Source organism: Diorhabda sublineata, chromosome 5, assembly GCF_026230105.1.
Source record: "Diorhabda sublineata isolate icDioSubl1.1 chromosome 5, icDioSubl1.1, whole genome shotgun sequence".
NCBI classification, from domain to species: domain Eukaryota; kingdom Metazoa; phylum Arthropoda; class Insecta; order Coleoptera; family Chrysomelidae; genus Diorhabda; species Diorhabda sublineata.
Genome location: NC_079478.1, coordinates 11,367,584 through 11,393,583, shown reverse-complemented (window position 1 = coordinate 11,393,583; position 26,000 = coordinate 11,367,584). Strand labels below are relative to the sequence as shown.

Genomic DNA, 26,000 nt, shown 5'->3' with positions numbered 1-26,000 from the left:
GTCTGGGCCAATAACGGCTTCCAAGCTAGGGCCAGAGTTGTACATACTTGGCTCAAATCTGGGCCTATACTAGGCCCATCGTAAAATCCTATATGGGATATAAGACGAATGACTGACGATAGCGTTGAATTGAAAAGAAAAAAACATTTGATTGGAGCCATAATTCCAATCATATGTATTATTAGTTTTAACATCTTATGATGGTGTTATTTTATTTACAAATATTAGATAATGGGTGTAAATTATATCGCAAAGATTATTAAGAAAACACAATTTGTTAAAAGTATAATTAATTGTTAACCATATTATTAACAACTAAATAAGTAGAAAGAAAAGTTGAAATCATTTTTAACTAGTTAATAACTCCATAATTATTTGCTTTGTTAGTCATTAACCAGAATATATCATTCATGAATCATTAAAATATATGAATTCATAATTAATACTAATATTTGCATTTAGGTGTAAAATTTCTAGGTGTTTGAATTTGATTCATGCTTTTGACAAAAATTATTTGATTTACTTTACTACCACAACACCAACACTGACAATTACATGGTCTGACACAGTGTCTGAAGACGATAACTTCGTTATCGAAACGCGTTTAACCCACGTTTTTCATGTTAAAATGTAGTACACATTCTTTATCAACTCCTACACTAATACTTAATCGATGTTCAGATCGAACCCGATTACCTATTTGAACGAAATAGTTTTTATGGATGTCACCTTGACAAAAAGCATCTAAAACCACTCAAAAGTCGTGGCTTTTCAAGAGAAATCATAATAATTTCTTTATCCACTGTTACACTTATAATTTAATCGGCCAAACAGCATTTCTTAAGCGATTTAAGGCTACGGCTATACTGATTTGCTTACAATTAATATACTGCACTTGTAATAAAGCGTTTCAAGGCGAAGATTTTGATTTCAGACTTTTTGTGTATGTGTACTTTTTCTGTACCAATGTGAGTCTCGTTATTTATTAGCCAAACTACGTAAAAACCTGATCTGACAAACATTTTGCGTTCAGGTATACTTTCTCAAAAAATTCTATTGATTACAATTATTATCAGTCATACAACAGAGAATTCCACCTTATTGGATTAGTTTTGGTGGAATGTCATATTGAGAATAATTAGAAAAGTTTGAAGGTTTACGAAAAATATATTTTAATCACATTTCACTTCCATGGTTGCGCAGAATAGATGAAATTTTAAAACCTCAAAGTTCCGATTATTATAGATATGTGCTTATTTGTCGAATAATATCTTTTGACAAATGGTTTTCGTCAAGGGTGAGAAACAGAAGGATGAACAGTTTTTGTAGTGTGAGAAACAGAAGAATTAATAGTTTTTGTATTAATTGTCGTTGTTCTTGTTGTGTCTTGCAACCACTTTTCTAAGTGTAATTTCCATATAATCTTTGATATGTAGCAAGAAGAGTGAAGATGAGTGAAGATTACATTCAAGTACCTAGTTGTAATAATAATGTAATAAGAGAATATGGTGAAGCCAGAAACATGAGCAATTCTATTTATACAATTCTCCCAATTTTTGTCACAAAATAAGATTAAAATTATTTGCTGTACCCGCTACTGAATACAAGTTAGAAAATTATTCTGTGTCAACAGGCCTACATTCATTTCGTCTGAACACATTACGCAACTTTGTGTTTATGTATTAAATGTAGCCTGTATTAGAATTAGAAATATTTATTAAAAGTATATTGAAACTTCACCCACAACAAGCCATGAATAACAATAATAAATTGTTATATCATTATACTAAAACGTCATCAAATTAATTAAACAGTATATCTATTTAAATTTTGAAGGAATACCCGTATCAGATGAAATAATAACTAAGAAGATAACCTTAGCCAATGTCCTTGATCTTAGTCATAGATGAAGTAATTACTGAAGTAAAAACTGCAGGCAGAACACCAGGCAACGCTAACCTTGTGGCTTTTATAGCCAAGACGATAAGGGTGACCTACAGAAAGCGTGTAGCAAAGAGATTCGATCTTAATATATTTTCTATGAATCCCTCTTAATACGTAAGGAATCAAAGCGATGCAAATTTGCTGTATACGATCATACATGAGCTCCAATAATTCTGGCTTCAACGTAACCAGAAGCAAAAACCTAATAGAAGAAGTTAAGAGGAAGATATCAAAGACAACTGAATCAAGAGCTGAAACATCAGCTACAAACCAATTACATGGGGAATAATAGACCTCTACAGGACTAGCAGAGGAACAACAAGATGCAACAAATTAGTTGCAAGTGGAAAATGTTTTAAATAGGTTCAAAATATAAAGAGAGGCTCCAAGCAATCCACCGAGTCTCCTAAAAACCGGAAGAAGAAAATTTCTTCATAGTAATCATAAATCCCAAATTTCCATATCGATCCAATTTAACTGAAAATTTATATATATTCAAAACATAATACAAAAGAACTTTCAAGAATTAAGTGATTTCCCAAAGAATTACACTATAGGCAAGGTTATTTTCAATTTCATTTTCACGTGCCCTAGCTCTTAGCACAGAAACACAGAAACAAAAAATATGAAAATTATATATATATATATATATATATATATATATATATATATATATATATATATATATATATATATATATATATATACATATTACATAATTATAACAATATACAAATTATATTGGATTAGATTTTCTGGTACAAGTTGGTAGCTTGGAAAAACTTAAAGACTTTCTTGATCTCTGTAAGGCATTTGAGTGTTTGCTAAAGGTTATGTTTGAGTTTAAGTTGCTGGTATGTATATTGTCTGCAATCGGTGTGAATGTGCTTCAAAAAACATGACAATTCTGACAGAAGGACTCTTTGAAGATATCAAATAACCTTAAGTTTGGTGTTATTTAATGCGGAGTCTTCTTATTGTCACTGATTATCTCCTATTCAAAAACAAATTAGGGGTAGATAAAAATAGAGGGATGGATGTGTAGTGCTGTCATACAGTTGCTCCATAGATCGCGCCAAGAATTTCAAGGTCGAGCTTGAGATAATTATTAAGCATATCTGAAGGGTTGTTTTGTTTGGCGTTGTGATTGTATGTTCGGTGAAGATGGTTTTAATGAGGGTATGAATGAAGGCGATAGGTTGTAATCGAACTTTTTTATTTTAATTATGTTCCCATAACTTTTATGAGGAATATCTTAGAAGTATGAAACATATATAATCACTTTTTTTCACGGCCTGTATTATTTAGAAGAGTTTCTTTCTCTTATCTTAAGACTAAGTTTTGATTCTTCTACTATTCAGTCCCTTGAAAAGTAGATGTCTATTTTTCTTGCCATCTCTTCGGAAGACGACAGGGTGGTCTCCTTAATAATAATTAAGAGATGATACGAATATTATTTGCATTGTGTTGGTAATTTTGATGTAATCAGTTAAATATGAACTTCAATAATGATTTTAATCATAGATTCAGAACATGCTTATTGATATGTTATTTTCAAATTATCGCTTTCATCTGGATTATCTTCAAATTTCGTAAAACAATTGCGCTTTGCAATATCTTCAAGGAAACTCTACCGGTTAGATTGATATGTAAAACCCTAAGTTTTATGAATAAAAATTTCCCTTTTTGTGCCACACAAATCGTAACAATTTCAGTATTAACGTTTCTATTAAGGTAGAACTTACTTTTGTTATTAAAACAAATTGTTTTCATATAGTTTGGATGTTGACTTAACTTGATAGGTGGAATTTAATTTTCTTATTACCCGGTACATAATTAGTTCTCTAACTTAGATAGATGTAACCTGGGTTGAAGTTGAATTTATTAGGATTTCTTGAACTAATTAAAACTATTTATAAACAGAACATTGTGTTCCAGATCCGTGAGTGTAAGAAAACTATTTCTTATCTTGCATATACTATTTATCCTACGAAAACTTATAAATCGCACTTACTGAGTGAATATTGGCCTTTAATTTTGCATATAATGAATATAATGGATATCTTAACACACTTAGTGTTTATGCCATTTGTTTTATTTATTCTGTAAATAATTTTATACCTTACAAAGGAAATGAATTTGTTCATATGTATTCTTCTAGAAACAAGATAGCAACCCTCAGTTTACACTCTTTCTACATATTTGCGGATGTATATTTTGCACTTGTGTGAAATTTAGTGTAGTCCTTAAAATATGTGGAATTGATCAATTTGATATGTTATCGTATAAAAAACTTGTTATTTGCAATTATTGGAGCTATGATTATTTCAAAGTTTCTCCGCCGCTGGTGTATTAATAAAGATCATCAATAATCGCAACCGAAATCATGATCAACAACACGCAGCGAGAGTTTTCACCGTGGCCGACGCATACGAAGATAGTTCTTGTACCTTGGCCTTGTCTTGAGCAACTTCTCGAGGAACTGAGTGAGGGTGTTGGAGAAAGCAATTCGCGCTAACACCCCACTATGATACAGCGTTCAAAAAGCATATATAGACTTAGTTCTTATCTTAAAAATTCGTATTTTGTTTGTAGCTGTGTACTTCATATTTTTTTAGCCCATTGCGGCTCCTTGACAGGATGCCAAGTTACAGGAGCCTTGTGGTTAGTGTCATTTATTTTTTATTTCTATCTTTTTAATTGCTCAGTTATTTATATGTGATCCATAGAATATCAATGAATATCAATCAAGAGGTGTGAGTATATAATAATAAATTTATATTAATTTTCACTTAATAAATGTTTTTTTTTGTTTATGCGCAATTTTTTATACATCTTTTTATACTTTGCCAGTGATCTGCTACGTTCACGATATTATTTTCTTTCTTATTAGTTATTTGTCTACATTTGTTAGTTTTGTTTCTCATTTTCATCTCTCAACAGGCTTTACATACTATTTTTAACAATTCTTGTATCTCACATTTACATGTTTCAAATGAACTCCTATTTATAAAGTCTGTGATAGATTTCATTCAAAACTCTTCCCTTACATCCTGATTCTTCTACATATTTTTGTTACTAACTTATTTTTTATTAATTAGTTCATTTCATCTACTTGCATTTTGCTTATTTGTTTGTCATAATCGAAGCTTCGGATCCATCCAATATTAATATATACATCAAATTCAAAATATGAATTCTCTAATTATCAAAAAAAATTTCTGTCAAACCGTTAAAATATTTAACATTTGTTCAATTATTAAATATTTTAACGGTTTGACAGAAATTTTTTTTGATAATTAGAGAATTAATATTTTGAATTTGATGTATATATTAATATTGTTCACATTGAACATTTGTTCAATTATTTAATTTATTTATGTATCTTGTATTCCTTCTTTATCCATCACTACTCCTAGATGTTTATTATCATCTATTTGTTCGTTGCCGTTTTCTTTTATCCTGTTTCTTAACGTTTTGTTTATTGTGTGTATATAATGTTGTAAATGTTTTTCTGTGTTTGCAAATACAACTATGTCATGGGGTATTCTGAGATTTGGCAAATATATAATATAATAATAATAAATTTCGTTAGTTTCTTATTTCTTAGACCTTTTGATATATATATGCTTCTAAATGTACTGGATTTTAGGTCTCTTCTGTTTTAAAACAAGTTTTCCTCAATAATTCTTAAAAGAAACATAAAAATTGACGTTTCGACTTTTATTTATGTATTTATCAGAATATTTTGACTTTGACTTTAAGTCTTTATGAAAATATTTTGATAAATACTTAAATTAAAGTCGAAACGTCAATTCTTATGTTTCTTTTAAGAATTATTGAGGAAAATTTATTTAAAAACAGAAGATACCTAAAATCAAGAACATTTAGAAGCACAAAAATAATAATACATATAAAAAATACTAATCATCCTTTTTTAAGAAAGCAAGTCATAAAATTTTATTACAGTCAGAAATATTTAGTAAAAGATATGCCAAAGCCCAAAACTTAACTTTTACAAATCACTGTTAATCTAAAACTGCAAATTTTTATAATCTAATCAAACTTCCAGCTATAATGAACGTCTAAGAATTGATCTAATTCTTGACCTCGAAAGTTAACTATTAATTGAATGTAACAACTACTATTTGTGTGTAACAAAACATCAGTCAAGATGTGGTATTTCTCTCTCAATCAAACATGATTCTCTTCGTCAGTACAATTAATACAACTTTTACTTGTCGATTTTAATCCAGATTTTCGGATACAATGTTTCTGATCATCAGAATATTACTTATTAACAATGAAATATTGATGGTTTTAATGATACTACAACAAATAATCATCATTTCCTATTTTCTTTCACTTACACTTTAAAAACGCTCCCAAATAACCCAAATCGTATGAAAAAACTAATAGTTCATTGTTGGGTTAGCGGGTGCTCAGGGGCCGTTGCGAATATAGGCCTTCTGATAGGCCCGTCGTGTCCCACTTTAAACTGCTTATCAGGCACCTTAGCTTGAAACTTTCAACGTTACTAGGCAAACTGTGAAGCTTAACCAAGGGTGATTTTTTGAGTGCTGGGGCCTTACAGATTATGTGGTCTGTAGCTTCTGCCTTTCCATGTACCAGTAGCTTTCAGGGTTGTCCGTGATACCTATATTATGATGATGATATCTTAGATGACCGTGTCTGGTTAATAGGCCTATATAACTTTTCGCGCTTATTTAAGAAGAGCAGTTGATTGGTAAGAGAAACAGAATACCTATCAACTTTGCTTGTCTCATACCAGATGTTTCCATCCATCTCCGCAGAACACAAACGTTATGTTAAACTCTCAAAATAAAAAAAAAAAACAATTTTCTTGTAAAAGACACGATGTCATTAAAATGGCGTTTCCACCATAATTAAGCACAGATTTTAACGATGTTGATGCTTTCTCTTTTTATGAAAATTTAATGAAAATATTGACAATAATTAAGTGGTATAATTTACCGCAAACTGGTGATACTACCCGTCAATCGATATGGTAATTTAACACTAATAAAAATATTAATTATTGACCAGTAAAAAATCATACTTGCTCAACGATTTTGAATATTAAGGTATCAATTCTTTGTACATTTCATAATAAACTAATAGCGTGTTTCTTTAATGGACAGAAAAATATAAATCACGTATAACTTAGCACTTTGTGCATCGTTTTAATTGGAATTGAATTTCAAATTTCTCTTTTCAATATCATTGTCTCGCGTTTCTATAAATTTCTTAAGATGATATTGTAGAAACTATTCGTTTTGTTGAGGTATTCATAATGACACGAGGAGTTAATTCAACTTGTATAATTTCTTTCTTAATTTAAACATGAAACGTAATTTCAATTGTTTCACGAGCACATTCATATGATTGAAACAATTATACCTGATAGTTATAGACAATTATTCAGTCGAAGACAGTTAATAACATACTTGTTGAATTTTAAATTTATTAAATACAAACTCATTATTTGTGCCGTAGTATAAATACATAATAAGAATAAAAAAACCACATTACTGTAGATGACTATTGTATTTAGTTTTAGAATATTAATTGATGTGACAAGAATTGTCCTAATCGATATTTGAAGAAAAAATAAAGTTGTTCTGTTTTACTAGAACTAAACCGACGTAAAAGAAGAAATACGCCAGTCGCAGCTGTGACTGTCCCATTTTCAAACTATAATACATAAGTTACTTCGTGTATTGCATTCAAGATATTCGCTAATCCAACAAAAATTACAAACGTTTAATAAATCGTACTGTTGTTATCCAAGAAAAATGTTTACTGGAATTGCAAAAGAAACATTTTCCTTATTTTTTTTTTAACCCTTTTAAAGCTGACGGGCGTTTCCAAATTCGCGTTCACGACCATCATTCACGACTATAAAATTATCGACAGCTGAATTCATAGTCGTTTCAGCTTGACCGACGACAAGCTCTTAGAATAGCCAAAAACTACAACAACCAGCGATATCATCGAAAAGCTTCATTAAATTGTACTGGATGACAGTAGTATTGGTTAGACGCATTAATCTAAGACTGTTGACATACGAAGAAAACGCATTTATCATATACTCACCAAAGAATTATGCATATGTAAACTATCCGTCATCCGTAAAATGGATGTCGCGTTTGCTCAATTTGGGCCAAAAAAATAACTTTCGAATGAATATTTTTCAAGTCTTATAGAAGCGGTTTAAGCTAAACGATATATAATAACTGTAGATGAGATTTAGATCTAGTATACTGCTGAAATGAGGCGATGACAATAAAATCCGCCAGAATAGAGATTGTGTTTATCGACTATTTTCGAAAAGGTACAACAGTAACATCGTTACTTGATAAAGTGAATGGAGATATGGCAAAAAAGCGACTGCATTTGAAAAATAAAAAGTTCTTTTCCATAAGGATAAGGCACCTTCTGACACTTCGGTGATCACAATGGTTAAATTTCCCTAATTGCACTTCGAATTGGTTGACCACCCACCGTATTAAACATATCTAGCCCCCTGCAAAACTGTCTTGTTTCTAACCTTGAAGTTTCACAGAGATTTTCATTAGACAAGGACATTTTTCCAAAAGTAAGCGGCTGTTTTGAGGAGAAAGACAGCAACTTTTATACGAAAGGGTTAAAAAGATTAAAGCATCGATGGACAAAGGAGAAGTGTATACACTCTAAATGAGACTGTTGAAAAATAAAAAAGCAATCTGCGTCCACACCGGATGATTACGTATAATAGGCACCCATTAGCTTTTTTATTTTACTGGCTTGCAATGATTCCAAAAGCCATAAAACTGGGTAAAATGGAAACCCTGTGGGTCTCACGAAAACACCGATTATGCCTGTCTCATTTTTTTCGTTTATCATTGCAAGTGTCAGCTGATCGTCGTCCAACTGCCAGCTGATCGCCAACGTTCTTTCAACGGCGGTGGTTGATAGTTGTGTACTGATTTTTTTGGCCTCCATTATAATTAACCTTTCATTAAACGCTTTTATGTGAAATTGTTTCATCTGCTCTTTCGTTTGATTGATGATTTATCACATTAAATATAAATCTAGTGTTAAAATTGATTTGGAAAGACCCTATGGTTAAAGTTGTTATTGCTTTATTGTTTTAAACTTGGTTTCTTTTCTAGATTAGGCAATTCATTTACTATAGTATTTTTACTACTACTACGCGTATTTTATTGTCGCTTTTTTTGGATGACAAAGTTACTGAAGTATATTTTCCATTCTTTATCCACTATTTCGTCAGTTGTTACGGGCTTTATTTAGGTATTTATACATTCATTTCCTATTATATATCCATCCTCTATTTTGAATCTTTTTTAAACATCAAATTAATAAAAACTATAATTACTATTCAGACGTTAGAATTAGAATTTTGGAAAGTATATATATTTGGAAAGCAGTTTTTAACAAATATTTTAATCAAAACAATTGAAACGTTAAGCTATTGACTGAAAAATTCGTAATATTAGTAAAAAAATCTGCATTCTTTTGAAAATTCGAACACAACGTAAATTAAATACAATGTTGGAAAAAATTTTAACATGTTGCTGATTAAAATTAGACAGTTTTCGTATGATTTTTGGTTACGCACGTGGAGAAAATATTTTTTAATTGATTGTTATTTCGTGCGAGTGAAAGTGTTTGCCAATGAACTTGTAAATACGTTAAGTGAATGTGGACGATATGATTATAAACGATTATAGCAACACGCCATATTAAACATCTTTGAAAACGAAGACGAAAGCGACATGTAGATGTTTGTTTCATTTCAGGACTTCTTAATGGGTTGCGACATAACAACAATTTCACTTTTACCGGTATCGGAGAGATAAAACGCTATATATTTTCCTTCCGCGTTTTTCATTCCGGTTCTTCCAGTTAGTATCGGTAGTTGTTATCTATTTATGGTCATAGAATAAATTTATTGTACGGTATTCCGAGTTTTAAAAATTTCTAACGTTCAGTTCAAGATTAATGCTATTAATATTTTTTACGAGACAACAGGAAAGTTTTTGAATTATTAACTTTAGACATCGACATTGTTTGTTTAAGATTTAGCTTCTACTTAAAGGTGTAAATTTATATATAGTGATAAAAAGTTATCAAACAATTTCATCTCGATAATATATTACATAAGTATTTGAGGACTTTACATAATAAACTTACAGTGAGTAGTGAATGCACTTCACCAAATGGAATCTGAAAATATTATTGAAGTAGTAGATACACACACACTATAGTTCATACTCGTGTTGGGTTAGTGGGAACCTTTGTGCACATAGGCATTCTGATAGGCCCGGTTAAACATTATAACGTCACTGAGAAAACTATAAGGCTTGCCCAAGTGTGAATGCTGAGCAATCACCGATGACGTGCAACGACTTTGTAAAGTGAGCTACCTGTCTAAAAACTATGCTTACATCTTTTGGCTTTAAATAGCTTAAATGTAAGTACCTTAGTATTTGTTTATGGACTGCCTCGTACTTTACAGAAGCGACAAGAGCTGTCGAGAGTTTCTCGGACGTTCTTTATTCAAAGAAATGGCTTTTTCAGACAAGTTGGTGGAATAGGAAAGAAATCTTTTCGATTGCTTCAGACCTGGGGTCTTATTCCATGTTTCTGATTTCATTTTCCCACTTCTTTATGACCATGACTTGATGGCTGTTTGAGAAACCTATGAAAGGTTGTGCTCCTATGAAAGGAATTGTTCAGCCTTTTTTCTCCAGATGATCGGCTTCTACATTGCCGTGTATCCCAATGTGGACAGGTACCCATACAAGAGTAACTTTATCGTTTGCTCCCATTGAGTTTTATGATTTGATGAAGATCCATACTAACTTTTGTCTGTTTTATTAAAATCATGTGCTTCATGTTCATTTCCTATTTTCGAGTCAACAGTGTAGAATACTAATGTGCCTCCTGGAAACGCAATTTCTGTATTTGTCCATTGCTGTTAAATTGTTATTATATTTTTGGTAAAGAATAGTTTGGACATAAAGACATAGTGTCCGTGTCCATATTTATGGGCACCTCACATTCCTTTAGAATACTAAGATGGTCAGTCAGGTCACCGGGCATGAATTTATTATTAGTCTTTAATACTATTTTTCAGGCCAATCACAAACAATATTATAAAGAATCTATTAGTTTTGCGCAGTTATTTGGAATTTGTGCTAAATCGCTCTCTACTATCAATAGTCTAACAGATCACCTATAAATAGTTATTTTCATCTTCACTGTTGTTACTTAGGCTGGTCAATATAGGTAGGTGGGTTCTTCTTCTTTTATATAATATCACTATAATTACTCCCATGTTTTTGCTCTTTTTCTTCTTCACTTCTTCGCTGATAGTTATATTCATTAATCAGACTTGTTATTTGTTGTTCGATTTTTTTCATTCAGAAACCAAAATAAGTGAAATTTCTTAGCGTTTAATGAAATAACATTAAGAAGATATAAAATTATAAACAAAAAAACTTGTTATTTAATATATGAACAATAAAATGCAGGTAGAAAGACTGACCTGAACAAATCGGCGGTCGACCGTCCCTTGGTTGCGAGAAGGGTCTGGCCGCGCAGGTAGGCGACCCGACAAGGAGTTTAAATGGTAACAGGAGAAATCCTATAGCCCTCAGAAACATACTGTATATGAACTCATATAAAACACATTATTAATACTTTCATTCATATTTACATCTAGCGAATTTCCTTTAAACATCCTCAATACCATAATTTCCGATTGTCAGTATAATACTGAACATGATTTATATAAAAGCAGAAGTAATGAAAAAGAAACTGTCAAAATGACATAAATAGAATGTATGAAAAACATTGTAATAAGATAAAATGATTTAAAAATGTGATTTCATTTTATTTTAGTGGAAGAGGTCGTCTAAGTATTTTCCATTGTTTGTGTCGTATTGAGTCATGCAGATGATATACTAATACCATAAAAATCAATTAAATTGGAAGGAAGCTCCTGATAAAACAATAGTCCGAAGTTTACTCAAGTTTTTTTAAACTGCATGAAGTAAAATTTGGTCCTAAAACAAATCTTTTGTTCATACGAAATGTGAGAGAAGTAATGAGTAATGTTTTCATCTTCATAGTAGTTTCCTATTGCTGTTACCCATCAGAGAATGAAACCTTATTTATTTTATACGTTTTTATACGCTCGTTCACAGTCTTTCGAATGTTCTCCATTTTAAAATGACGTCCTACATAGACATGTTTCAATTTCAGAAGAAAAAAGCACTGAAATCGAGATTCTTGGTCAATGGAAATCCTCTCAACAAGATCAACGAACGTATGTCTTCGATTGTCCTTCTGTTCAGCTGTGATGTTCTTCGTTACTATTTTAGTTCAAATCTTATGATTCTTATTTCCTCTTTTAAATTTCAAAAAAACCCGATGTCATGTAAGTAAATTCCATCATAAGATTTCGAACTAAAGCACAAATATTGTCAATGCAGACATGACCTTGACAATTCTTTAAAAGTTTTACGAAATATGAGAAGGATAACGATGCAAAACTAAATTGAGGTCTACTAGCCAGCAAACATTCACAGACTTCACTCTGCTCTATAGAGTCACGTGAAATTCTACTTTTAGTCGCCTAACTTGTTTATTCAAAGTATATATACTAGATGTTCTTTTTTATTGATCCAAAAGTAATTGTTATTTATTGATATATATTTCTCATTTCACAGGTCACTATTTGGACACTAACGATAATCACTTTATCACAAAGTGTACCAGTCGAGCACTCAGTTGCTACAAAAAATAAGTAAGTGCTTCACTATAGATTATGAGAAAAAAATTGCTAGTAAAAACAAAGTATTTTCTTGATTAATAAATCCATCATGTCATTATCAATTTGAGAAAATTTATAGCAACATATATCCGTTACAAATTTCTTTCAATTCTTATTTATTTGCATAAAAAGTAATCAATTGTTTTATTACTTTAGGACAATTCAAAAAAGGGGTTATGACTATACACTAGCAGGAGTAGGTAACGATTACCTGGACAATGGCTTTGACACCAGTCAGTTGTCGCATCCTGTAGATCAAGCTCTATATCATGATGATCATCATAGCTTCCACGATGTTTATCAAGATCTTCATAACCACCATGAAGTTCACGACGACCATGATCATCATCATCATCACGATCCAGGATATTGGAAGAAAAAAGTGACATGGAAGAAAGCTTGGAAAAAGGTTTGGAAAAAAGTACAAAAACAAGCTTGGAAACCTGAATGGAAGAAGATTTGGAAACCGATTTGGGTACCAACAAAAAAACCAGCTTGGAAAGAAATTAAGGTACCAGATTGGAAGAAAATTTGGAAACCCATTTGGGTACCTACAAAAGTACCAGCTTGGAAAGAAATCAAAGTCCCAGACTGGAAAAAAATTTGGAAGCCTATTTGGGTACCAATAAAAGTACCAGCATGGAAAGAAATTCAAGTTCCAGATTGGAAAAAAATATGGAAACCTATATGGGTAGATGTACAAGTGCCAGCTTGGAAAGAAATTCAAGTACCTGCTTGGAAACAACTATGGGTTCCGGTTTGGGTAAAAGAAGCAATACATGGTAAACATTACTTAGGCAAAGATCATGAAGGAGCTGAAATCATTGCGCACGACCTATGGAAAAAGAAAATGATCTGGAAACCGGTATGGAAAAAATATTGGAAACCTGCACAAAAACAAATTTGGGTAACACAGAAAAAACTCGAATGGAAAGAAGCATGGAAACAAATATGGAAACCAGCCAAAAAACAAATTTGGGTAACGGACAAAAAGTTAGAATGGAAAGAAGCGTGGAAACAAATTTGGCGAACGGAAAAGAAGCAAATTTGGGTTGAAGATAAAAAACTTGAATGGAAAGAAGCATGGAAACAAATATGGCGAACGGAAAAGAAGCAAATCTGGGTTGCAGATAAAAAGCTTGAATGGAAAGAGGCGTCAAAACAAATTTGGGTACCTTATTGGAAAGATATTTGGGTGCCGGATTGGAAAGAGATTTGGAAACCTGTCATCATCCAAGAGTGGTTCCCAACGCCAGATCACCATGATCACCATCATAGATAAAGAAAACTTAGTTGTAATCAGAAATCCCGTACATAAAAAGAAGGATAAGACGCCCTTAGAATTAAAATTATAGTACAATTAAGTCTTGATAAATTATATATAAAATACCTCTAACAAAAATAGAAAACTGTCAAATATTTTGTGAAAAAATATGGTGAAAGTATTTGGAAACAAGGTATTTTTCTTTTAATTTTTGATTTTATTAAATAAGAGGTATTTTCCATATTAATTTGGCCCAATAATTTCAGGGTGGTTCATCGTTACGTTTCAATATATGAACATTATTAAAACATATAGTTTTAAATGGGAACTACCAAATGTTTATAACTAATTTACAAGATACACCAAAATCGGGGTTATCTGAGAATCTAGGATTGTATATAATATGAAGTATGGTATTAATTATGTATAAAAGTTAGACTGATCGTTGTAGAGCTGTTTGTTATTTGTTATTCGTTACCTGTTATTATTAATGTAAATAGATTAAATTATATTATTGTTATCATTTTATTTTTCCCTAAGTGTAAATAACGTCGTTATCAACTCTTCACAATAAAAATAAAACTTTTATTTTTTCCAAATAATAATGAAATAAAAAATCGTGTACAGTATAAAAAACTCGAAATGTCTGAATACCCACCGAAACAAATAAAATCGTGATCTTTCCAGACCAATTTTTGGAATTGTTACGATTTATGCGAATTTCCTTCGAACGTATTTTTCTATTATTTTTTAGATAAGGAATTCACCGTTCATTTTCTAAAATATTGTGATAATCTTGAAATTAGAATTCAATTTCCTAATATTTAATAGATCCCCAATACGTAATTCAATAATGTATTTGGTGTTGCCTATACAGAGTAGTACTCTGTATGCTTATAATTACAAAATAAAAGGTTAACCACAACAAAATATTGTGAAAGAGAACTTTTTTTTATTTTAATTGTGTGATAAAATAGTTAATTGCTATCATTAGATGATACTTATCATTTAGAGCTGACGTCAATAGTTTGTTTCTCTTTAAAAGTTTTAAAAATATAATATTGCTAAAAAATGAATGATGAACAGAATTCTAAAAACATTTCTCAAAAGATCGGATTTATTGGTGGAGGAAATATGGCCAAAGCAATCTGTGAAGGAATTGTAACAAATGGTGAATTAGTCTCGTTTCATCTTTACGTTATGATGAAAATGTGTTTCATTGTTTTCCAGGTCTAGTAACATTTGACCAAATTTACGTGTCAGGACCACGTCTTAAAAATCTAGGTTGGTGGATCGAACAAGGCTGTAACACTTACCAGGAGAATGAAAAAGTTGTCAGTAAAGCTGATATTATTTTTATTTGCGTAAAACCCCATATATTAGAAACAGTAACTAGCGAGCTGAAATCTACATTTTCAAGAAATAAGGAGGTACTACCATCAAAATTGTATGTTTCAGTTTTAGCGGGAATATCTCTAGAAACTTTAAATAAAGAACTTGAATCATTACATGGGAGAATTATACGAATAATGCCTAACACGTCAATGGTAGTTGGAGAAGGTTGTACTTTATTGAGTCCAAGCTCTTCAGCTACCGATGCAGATAAAGAACTTGTTTGTGGAATTGTATCTGCAACAGGATTATGCAAGGAAGTACCAGAAGATTATATAAATCATCTTGGAGCATTAACAGCTAGTGGATCAGCTTTTATTTACATGATTTTAGAAGCATTAGCAGATGGAGCAGTTAAAATGGGAATTCCTAGAGCACTAGCAACAGAATTGGCAGCTCAAACAATTTTAGGTGCAGGAAAAATGGCAAGAGATGCAGGAAAACATACTGCTCAATTGAAAGATGAAATATGTTCACCAGCTGGTACAACAATACAAGGAGTTCATGCTTTAGAGAAACACGGGATCAGGTAAGTGGTGATTTAGTTATCAAAAGATTCAGTTTTTTATTAATCAACTTATAATGACATAAACTTCATGTTTAATCAATTATTATTGTGGAATATAAAATGAGAAATAGGTAGGTCTTAACCTGAACCATGAATTGTGAATTCAAAATCATCTAATTTCTTGTGGGGAAAATCCAATTAAGGAGGTACAATATTTGTACTACTATTAGAAGTTCCTTCAATTCTATACAAAATATTTTTATTGTGTACAGAAACCTTTGGATAACCAAGATGTTTCTGTCTCTCATCAATGTTTTGTGTATTGCTATTGGGGCATTTTGTCTGCTGCTTTATATCTGGTATTTATTTATGATTACCATAGTTTTTGATTTCTAAAATCCTGACAAAACTTACCTATAATTAAATGATTGTCGGCTATTTCTGAAAATACATATGCCATTCTAATGTAAACAAATTTAAATCTCAAATATATATTATTGTTGTCTAAATGTGTCTTTAGCTAAATCTGCTTGTTAAATTGATATGTAATGTCTATTAAAAAATTTTTGTATCTCAAGTGCCAGTACAATACCTCTTATAAACACTAGAATGCAAAAGAAAGAGAAAAAAGTAATGTGTTTAATTAATGATGCCACAATTATCACTGAATCTGTACACACTCAAAAATTTCTATCAGTTAAGTAGAATTTAACTCACATTTAACAGCTTACAATGATTTTAACACATTTTTTATGTAAATTTCTATGATCATTAAAAACCACGTGTAGTTTTGCATTATATGTTGAAGAAGTCACAAAATTATCACTTAGCAATTTGATGACTTCAAAGTGTGGTAACTTGATTCATACTAAATATAAATTGATTTTCCTCATTTTTAGATTTTTTATTTACACCGGAAAATATTTTTTCTCTCCTTGTAACATCCAAAATTTCAATTCATTGTTTGAGTATTATTAGTAACTATAATGTATAACAGTCTTCATTTAATTTACTTCTCAACTTCTTTTCTATGAAGGCGACTTTACAGATCTCACCATTTTCCTTCATGTTTTCTCAACCAAAATTCTTATCAGTTTATTAAAGAGAATCTACCAACCATTTAGGCTCTTTTACGTTTATTTTTGTAGGGTTATGAAGTAATGCATAAAAAACTTCGTTTTTTAAAAAGATGTAGAAATATGTCAACAGTTTATTCTACTCCCAGTCTTTTGACATAAATAAAAAAAATAAAACGTCACATTTATCCAAATTATGAGATCATCAATACTTTTTTTAAATAGAAAGCTAAATTTTGTCACATTATTTGGTTAATCTTGTGTTCCTGCATTATAAAAACTAGTTAAAGATGAGATCTCGTTGTATTAAGTCTTCAAACTTGACAGGTCAGTTAACATAGGCCAGACTTATTGAATGTTCCTAAAAAAATTAAGGGCGGTGAAATCAGGTGACCTAAGTGGCCACTCCATTAATCTGCGTTCTCCAATAAATCTTCCTCCAAACTGGTTATCCAGAAACCTTCGAACATTAAGACCATAATGTGGTGGTGCATCATCTTGCTGGAACCAAATTCTGGGGGATCCAAGTTTTTCCTTATTTGGATCCGGAAATGTCTCAATTAGGTCTGGAAGCACTACCTTACAAAGAAATTCCAAATATCGTTCAGGTGTTAGATTTCTGCGGAAGAAATACGGACCAATAAATTTTACCCTGACGATTCCTGACGATGAGCACTCCTAAGTTGGTTAACCCTCATTGCAATTTATATATATATTCATTTCTAATATTTTGAAAGATATTATTTTCTTTACAGAGCTGCTTTTATAGAAGCTGTTGAAGCGACTGCAAAAAGAGCTGTGGAAATAGAAATTGCAAATAAAAAATTTAACTAATCAAAATTATATGAAGATTCAAGTAAATTAATTCTACAGACAGATTTTAAATAGCAATATTTGAATTTTTATTAAAGTATTTTATTTTTATATTTTCTGTTATGCTGCAATAAAGGAATATTTTAATTGTTTTTGATATTCTTTTGTATGTTACCTCTTAAGGAAAATTCTTAGTACTTTCAATGTTAATGTTTTGAAGGAATGAAATTTTTTCACATGCGATATTCATTTATATATAGGCAACACAAATCACGTTATGGGATTGATTATAAAAGAATACTAGAGGGATGCATATCCTGTTTTATCTAATTATGTTTATTACTTTCTTTAGGAACATCATGATATTTGCTTTGTTTGCAATAGATATCCTGAGTATGTTCTATCACCAGATTAATCTGCAGTTTGAAATTGTGTGTTCATAGTGGTAATAATACAAGTCAGGACTTAAAATCCTGTGTTCGTGGAGCAGAAATTTCTAATTCAGAACGTGTTCTGAATCCGATAAATGTATCCTCGGACTTAAAACTTATATATCAGTATTAGTTCATTACTTATTATCACGATATTTATCAGGAAATAACCTGTAACCTATGTGGTTTTCTACGTACTTGTATTAAAAAAATTGAATTCAAATTATAAATGCTATATTATAATTATAATATATGTGAATATGTCCTAATTAACTACCGCGAATACAGCTATTAAAAGAACAATTTTTTTCATGAGATAACTGCGAAATATGGCAACCTCGTAATTTTGATTGAAGTACATTGACGTTTAAATTGAAGTGACAAAGTGTCAAGTCAAAGTAATGTATTTATATATGGTGTAGGTGTATTTTATTTAAATTATTGATATATAAGAAAAACGTAGTTATAAATAAAACAAACAATATCCCAAGATGATTTAACATCTAAGCCTTCTAATCATCATGTATTCGTTATTTGTTTTATTATTTTTAATACAAGCATCACGAACTTCCACAGAGGGATACTGTGGATCATACCATGGCAATATATGCAAAAATTATATTTTAAACACAAAACAAGTATGGTACAATAACAGCGGAGGATACGAAAACGAATTAATAACTACGGCATTGTGGGATGAATTAATCCTTCCATTAGAGGAACCATGTCGTTCAGCAGCAGAAGAATTACTTTGTTTCTATGCATTTCCAGACTGTAATGTTTCTAAACCTCTTCCCCTTTGTCATCAAGACTGTATAGCTGTGAAGGAGCTTTTTTGCTACAAAGATTGGGCTCTTATAGAAGACAGAAAGGATCAAGGTATCTTTGTAAAATCCAGAGGACATTTTCGGCTACCAGACTGTTCAATACTTCCAAAATATAACAAAAATTCCGTCGAGTGTTCATATGCTGGATTAACAGAATTAAAATTAGATGAAGTCACTTATGATTGTGTGAAAGGTAGAGGTAGGTTTTATCAAGGTAAAGTTAATGTTACTAAAAACGGTATTCCTTGCCAAAGATGGGACTCTCAAACACCCCATACTCATGACTCGCCGCCAAATATCTTTCCTGAGTTGAAAAATGCTGAAAATTACTGTAGAAATGCAGGAGGTGAAGAAAAGAGACCTTGGTGCTTCACTACAAATCCTGATTATAGATGGCAACATTGTGATATACCTCGTTGTCCTAATTCCACAATAGATGAAGTTGATACTAAAACTATAGCTATGGATCAACTATTATCCCCAACATTTTTAATAATTGTGTCCACAGTAAGCCTTTTAGTACTTTTACTAAGTTTGTTATTGATACTACTATGTTATAGAATGTATAAACGACATGCAATGGGTTATAATGCCCCAGAGATTGCTGAAGTAAATATAGATTTAGATAAATTACCCAGTAATATGGCTTATCATAGTCATGGAGCTACCTTGAATCCAAAATTGGAAAAGTTGGAATTTCCTAGAAATGATATAATTTACATTAAGGATTTGGGACAAGGTGCATTTGGAAGTGTTTTTCAAGCAAAAGCTCCAGGGTTGATACCTGGTGAAGAATTTACTATTGTTGCAGTTAAAATGTTGAAAGAAGATGCATCAGATGATATGCAAGATGATTTTGAAAAAGAAGCTTGCTTGTTGGCTGAATTTGACCATCCAAACATTGTTAAACTTCTTGGAGTATGTGCTGTTGGTAGACCAATGTGTCTATTATTTGAATTTATGGGAAAAGGTGATCTGAATGAGTTTTTGAGACAGTGCTCTCCAAGTAACTATGTAGTACGAAGTGTAATAGACAGTAACTCGCCTAGTAAAGACATTTATAAAGACAACCAATTAAATAATTTGGATAAGCTCAATATAGCTTTACAAATTGCCTCAGGTATGGTATATTTATCCCAAAGAAAATTTGTTCATAGAGACTTAGCCACTAGAAACTGTTTGATAAGTGAAGATATGGTTGTAAAGATAGCTGATTTTGGCTTATCACAAAAAATATACCTCCAAGATTATTACAAAGGTAGTGACAGGGATGCTATACCAGTAAGGTGGATGCCCCTAGAAAGCATTCTTTATAACAAATATACACCTGAATCTGATGTATGGGCATTTGGTGTGTGCTTGTGGGAAATATTTTCCTATGCTCTACAACCGTACTATGGGATGACCCATGAAGAAGTTATCAAGTTTTTAAAAGATGGTAATGTGCTTGCAAGTCCTGACGGTTGTCCAGCTCCAATTTATGAAGTAATGAAGCATTGTTGGGGGCCCAAACCAGTTGATAGACCTAGTTTTCAGACAATTTACCAAACCATGATTGAAATAAGGAATAATATTCTTGCAATGCCTTTACATTGAGTAATTAATTTGAGGTTGACTGCTAAAAAAATATTAATTTAAGTATTATCCAGAATCTAACTGAATTTCAATGTTACTAGCAATTTAGCTGCTCAAAAAATATGTTAGGTTAGTGTCTTGATTGGCATCTCCATGGGCATTGTTATTATATATTATATTTCTTTGATCTATTTTAACAGTGCAACCTTAATACAAGGAATTCCTTAGTTTAACAAATTCTTCGTAATTCCCTTAAATTGTTCATAAGAGTCAATGTAAAATATACCTTTACATTGCGAACATTTTCTGAAAATAACCTCTTTATAACAACTACCAATAAAAAGTATAAATACTTCTAATTAACCAATTTTGTCACTCCAAAATTCTTGTAGTATGTGATTCATGTTGTGACAGGCTTTTGTTCATAAAACAAACATTTTTATTTGATTTGTTTACCTCTTTATAACGAGTTTTAGACCAACAAAACCTCAACATAACAATTTTTCAACTAATTACTTGAAATAACGAATATTTACTTATTCCTGATTTGTTATATCGAGGTTGCACTGTGATAATAATGTTTTTTTTTCCAAAAATTAAAAAAATGCAGCTATTAAAAATATATTGAGATAAAAATAAATTAGTGGTATAATAATGAAAGGACAATACTACTGCAACTGTCTTTCATACATTCCAGTCCATAATGTTCAAAAGAAATATGAAACAAAATATAATTTGCATGATTATAATAAGTTGTAATATGTAATTTTAATAATACAAAAAACAAAATGGAAGTATTGAATGGAACAAATAGAATTTCGTTAAAAAAAATTCATAATTCACCTATAAAAGGTGGTTCACAATTATGTACATTAATTTCTATTACTTTCAAATGGTACTTCTTTATGCAATCTAAATAATAAGTGAGATTTAACCCTTCAAATAGTCAATTCAAAATTTTGTTTTTTCAAATATCTGCCAAACGCTTTTGATTACTAAGTTTATGTTGTGGAAGTGATCAAAAGACATAACGATGATTCATTTTATGCCACCACTCAACTGATTTTATAAGAAAAAACAAAAGTACATTATGTACATTATATCTAAAATTGTAGTATCTGTCAATCATTGCAGGAGGAAACTATTTCTCTGAATATTTGAAAATTTATCAAAGAATGTAATAGGGTAGGTGGTGATATGTAATTGATTATGCCAAAGTCTTGAGCTAATACCCACATTAAGAACTCTATAATTAAAACAAATATATACTGATTCTCTTTAATCCATACAGTTAATTAAAACCATATTCACCGACCATCCAATAGTTCAAAACATTCACGTCATCTACCAAACCCCATTGCTCTAGATATCACAAACCACAAAGAATCCTCCTGAAATTCCAGTTCAAGTTGCCAATGATCTAAAGAATAACTTCAAATACAAGAATCTTGGCGTGATATATTCAACAAGAGTACTACAACATTGTACAACCATCCATCGAACTACTTCTCACCTGTCTCTAAACTTTTTGACTATTTGATGTCGTCAGAAAGTCGTCCTATCTGCCAAAGTTGTCTCATTTCTGTGATTGTTAAGCACATCCTCACTAACTGCAGAGAATGTTCTACCATATACCAGCAATTTGATATGAAAACCAACCTCAAGGAGACACTTAACTGCCAGACAGAAATGAAAAAAATCCTAGAGTTTATTAAAGCAACCAAGCTGTTTGAGAAAATATAATTAATTTATGTATGGTAATAGATTATGTAACAGTCCTTTATTCAACTTATGTATAATGATTGTTTTTGTGTGCCAATGACCAGCGGTGTCGGGGCAAGTTAAACTGAAATGGAAAAAAAATTAAAACCGTTCGACAGATATTTGAAAATATAAACTTTTAATTCACAACTTTAATCATTGTACTCTAATTTTTGAATGAACTGTCAGCTCTAAAAATTAATATACAATGTTAAGGACATACCTTTATATTTTGATCTGTGAAAATTAGTAGATTTTAAGTTCTATCAATATTTTCTGATAAGTTCTCTATGGTATTGTGATTTTGAAACGTTTTACAGCAAGTGTTCAAATTTGAAGATACCTTTTGTTTTATAGGAACTTTTAACGTTCCATTTTAATTTTAAATATTATTATATTGGTACTTTATTTATTTTAAAATACTGTATAATTAATGTTACATCCTGTTATATCTTATTCATTTTTCATGTTAGCTTTTTACATTCCTTGTACCATTTGTATACTTTAAGTCAAATTTGTATTACATAAGTAAATAATGTTGTATTGCTTAAATATGAATTTGAAATTTGGAAACTTTTTATTGTCATTAGAAAATATTAATGTAAGAAGTGAATGTGATCTTATATATATATTTAACTACTACCAATATGTAATATCAAACATTACGATACTAATATGAGTTTCGTGATGAGATACTTTACCGCACTAGTGGAATGAAGTCATGAATAAAAAATTGAACCTCATTTATTATAATAATAAAACACAAAACCTGTTCAATTAGTGATATGTATTCCAGCTGCCGTGGCATTTGAAGAATTGTAGTTTTTAATTTCAATTGAATTTTTTTCCGCTTCAAAAAAGCCAATAGCTGTGAATATTTACTTATGTCTACATTTTTCTTCACAGATATCGTTGTTCTCAGCATACTATAATGTGTCCAATGATGATGCCTTTTCTTTTCCAGCATTCTCAGCAAAATAAGCTAATAAAATTTTCTCCTATATATCACGTTCTTTTTTTGAACTGCACCAGTCGTCGAATCGCTTATATTCTTTTTCGTATCTATTGCGGGATTTAGCGGGTACTAGGGTATGTATTGCGTTATTTGCAGCAAGTTTTATATCTGAATCCACACTTTCATATGTCGATACAATTATACCAAACTGAAGTGAACGCGTCACAATTGACAGTTCCCAAAATAAATCAACAATGAGCGCAACGTTTGCTTATTACACGATTCTAATATCATTAATTTCAGGAATATTAACTAATTTTGAGTAAATAATTAACATTATTGGTAGTAGGTAAAATAATGTACTATATTCGTATCGTAAATTCATATTAGATTAATTAATTCCTCATCTCATTTCGTAATATGAATCTTTACGACACTTATATCGTAAATATTTATTGCCGTATTATGTAATTTATTGTAATATTACTTACAACGATTTTTACACTCCTTATTATTGACCAAAAAATATGTTAAGGATCTTTTAGCTGCGTGTAGGTGTTCGATATAAGTACATATATAAGTATTTAATTTTTTATATTTTTAAATGTTTAAATATACATTTTTAAATAAGTTTTACTTTTACTTATTGTTTATAATCTTCTTGGAATAGATCGTTGTGCATCTTTACTGTTATAATTATCCGAATTTACATGAGTACAGCATTTGAAAGGGTTTTTTATTCTCTAGTCTGGATTATAAATACAACGAAAAAAGTAATTTTATTCACCTTCGACAAGACATTTATTTTGATGTCAAAAAAGTTTACTGATTTAAAGAAAAATAGTAACATTTTATAAGAAGTAGAAAATGTCATGTATTTGGTGTACAACTAGATACTAAATGCCAAAAAGAAAAGGAAATCGAATTAAGAATTGCCAAAAGTAACAGCTGTGCACAAGAATATCAACATCGAAAGAGATATCCAGATCTACGAAAGCTCTAATTTATAGGATAATTTTAAGACCCACCCTGACATGTGCCTGTGAAACCTGGATTAAACTCAACAGAAATAGGAAATCTGGGAGACAAAAATGTTAAGAAGAATTTTTGGAGGAGTGCAGATATAATCAGGATGGGAGAGAAGATCAAACCATGAAATTTACACACTTTTCAATAAGTCATCAATCATCGCGTTTATAAAGACAAGAAGGTTACAATGGCTAGTTCACTTAGAACGAATGGACGAAGACACACTCTTGAAACGAGTTGCTTGGAAGATACCAGAGGGCAAGAGGAAAAGAGATAGATCAAACAAACGGTGAAGGGAAGTAATAGAAGAAGACCTTAGAGAGAAAAACATTTGGTGCTAGATAGGAAAAGCAAGGAACCGAAAGAAGTGGAGATTTATTACAAGGCTATGGAGCTAAATGGTCTGCACATAAGCATTGGAGGAATTGCATTTTCGAAAAAGTGAAAAGGGGGTATAATAAGAAAAATGATTTCTTTAACAGAAAGTTTTTATATCTTATTAACAAAATAACATAATGAATTAGATATAGAGCTTAAATTTATAGACAGTAGACTATAGCACCACATTATAGAATACAGAGTATGGACGATTTAAGAAAATTATTACTTGTTTCATTTGTCAAATGAGAGACCTTTTAAAATGAATGGATGATTCTCAGTTTGCTAAGTAAGTCAAGAATTAAAAATTTCAGCGACATAAAAGAGCAAATGACAGAATTAAGAAGCCTCCGTCCTTTTACATAATGAATAATAGGGATTGAAAAGCAGAAGGAGCAATCTATTGATTTACAAAGAAATTGTGTGGATTTTACAACTTAATATTCAATAAAATAATCGAATAATCAATCTATAGACACTTCCAATAAGAATGAAAATATGTAGAATGTCCAAGGAGGTAGGTTGATGTGATATCAGCCAGATAAGTAGTCTAGATAATTTTAGATAAATAAAAATATCTCCGCTCAATTCTGTATCTATTTTTGGGTCGATTTAGAGAGGTTAATCGTGTAGTAGAATTATGTGAACAATGATTGATAGGATTTATTTGAAAACGTATTTATTTTAATTAAATAGATCCACCAAAAAAAGTCACTTAAAACCAACTAAGTAGAAAAAAGAACAAGGAAGTAATAAAGTGATAAATAATTTTTCTCTCAAAAGAATTAATCGATAGGAGTCTTCAAACAAGAAGAGATTTTGAAAAAGTCCTGTATTAAGAAAGTAAACATAGTAGGATATAAGGTAAAATGTCCAGTGAACCATTAATATGCCACATTTTTGAAATAAAAACTTCTGAAAACGGTTTGATAAACTGTTTACTTGGGAATAACTTAACAACTAATTTACTTCCCAAAACTTAAAACCCATATACTTATGATAATTTGAAAAAAAAACACACTGAACTAGTTAGCATGTACACTTTTAAAACAATATGAGAACGCAACAAGATTTTAGGTGTTGCAACATTATCGTAAAAGTCTCGTCGAAACTGAATATGCGATAAATGTCAATGAAAGATGCATCCCTTCAGAAGTAAAAATTCTATTTACTCCATAATTGG

At 30.8% G+C, this 26,000-nt stretch overlaps 3 protein-coding genes across 3 annotated transcripts; all 3 read left to right on the top strand.

Annotated features, from left to right (window-relative positions):
* Nucleotides 1-4,524: 4,524 nt before the first annotated feature.
* On the top strand, nt 4,525-14,586 carry LOC130444069 (uncharacterized). Its single transcript, XM_056779050.1, has 3 exons — nt 4,525-4,608; nt 12,705-12,781; nt 12,965-14,586. Exons 1-3 carry the CDS (start codon nt 4,585-4,587, stop codon nt 14,088-14,090), a joined length of 1,227 nt encoding a protein of 408 aa, XP_056635028.1. The 5' UTR covers nt 4,525-4,584; the 3' UTR covers nt 14,091-14,586.
* Nucleotides 14,587-14,943: 357 nt separating this feature from the next.
* On the top strand, nt 14,944-18,013 carry LOC130444218 (pyrroline-5-carboxylate reductase 3). The gene is made up of 3 exons (XM_056779276.1): nt 14,944-15,243; nt 15,303-15,993; nt 17,804-18,013. Exons 1-3 carry the CDS (start codon nt 15,144-15,146, stop codon nt 17,880-17,882), a joined length of 870 nt encoding a protein of 289 aa, XP_056635254.1. The 5' UTR covers nt 14,944-15,143; the 3' UTR covers nt 17,883-18,013.
* A 659-nt stretch (nt 18,014-18,672) lies between these two features.
* On the top strand, nt 18,673-23,985 carry LOC130444217 (tyrosine-protein kinase transmembrane receptor Ror2). The gene has a single exon (XM_056779275.1). The coding sequence runs from the start codon at nt 18,814-18,816 to the stop codon at nt 20,713-20,715; it is 1,902 nt and encodes a 633-aa protein (XP_056635253.1). The 5' UTR covers nt 18,673-18,813; the 3' UTR covers nt 20,716-23,985.
* Nucleotides 23,986-26,000: the final 2,015 nt, after the last annotated feature.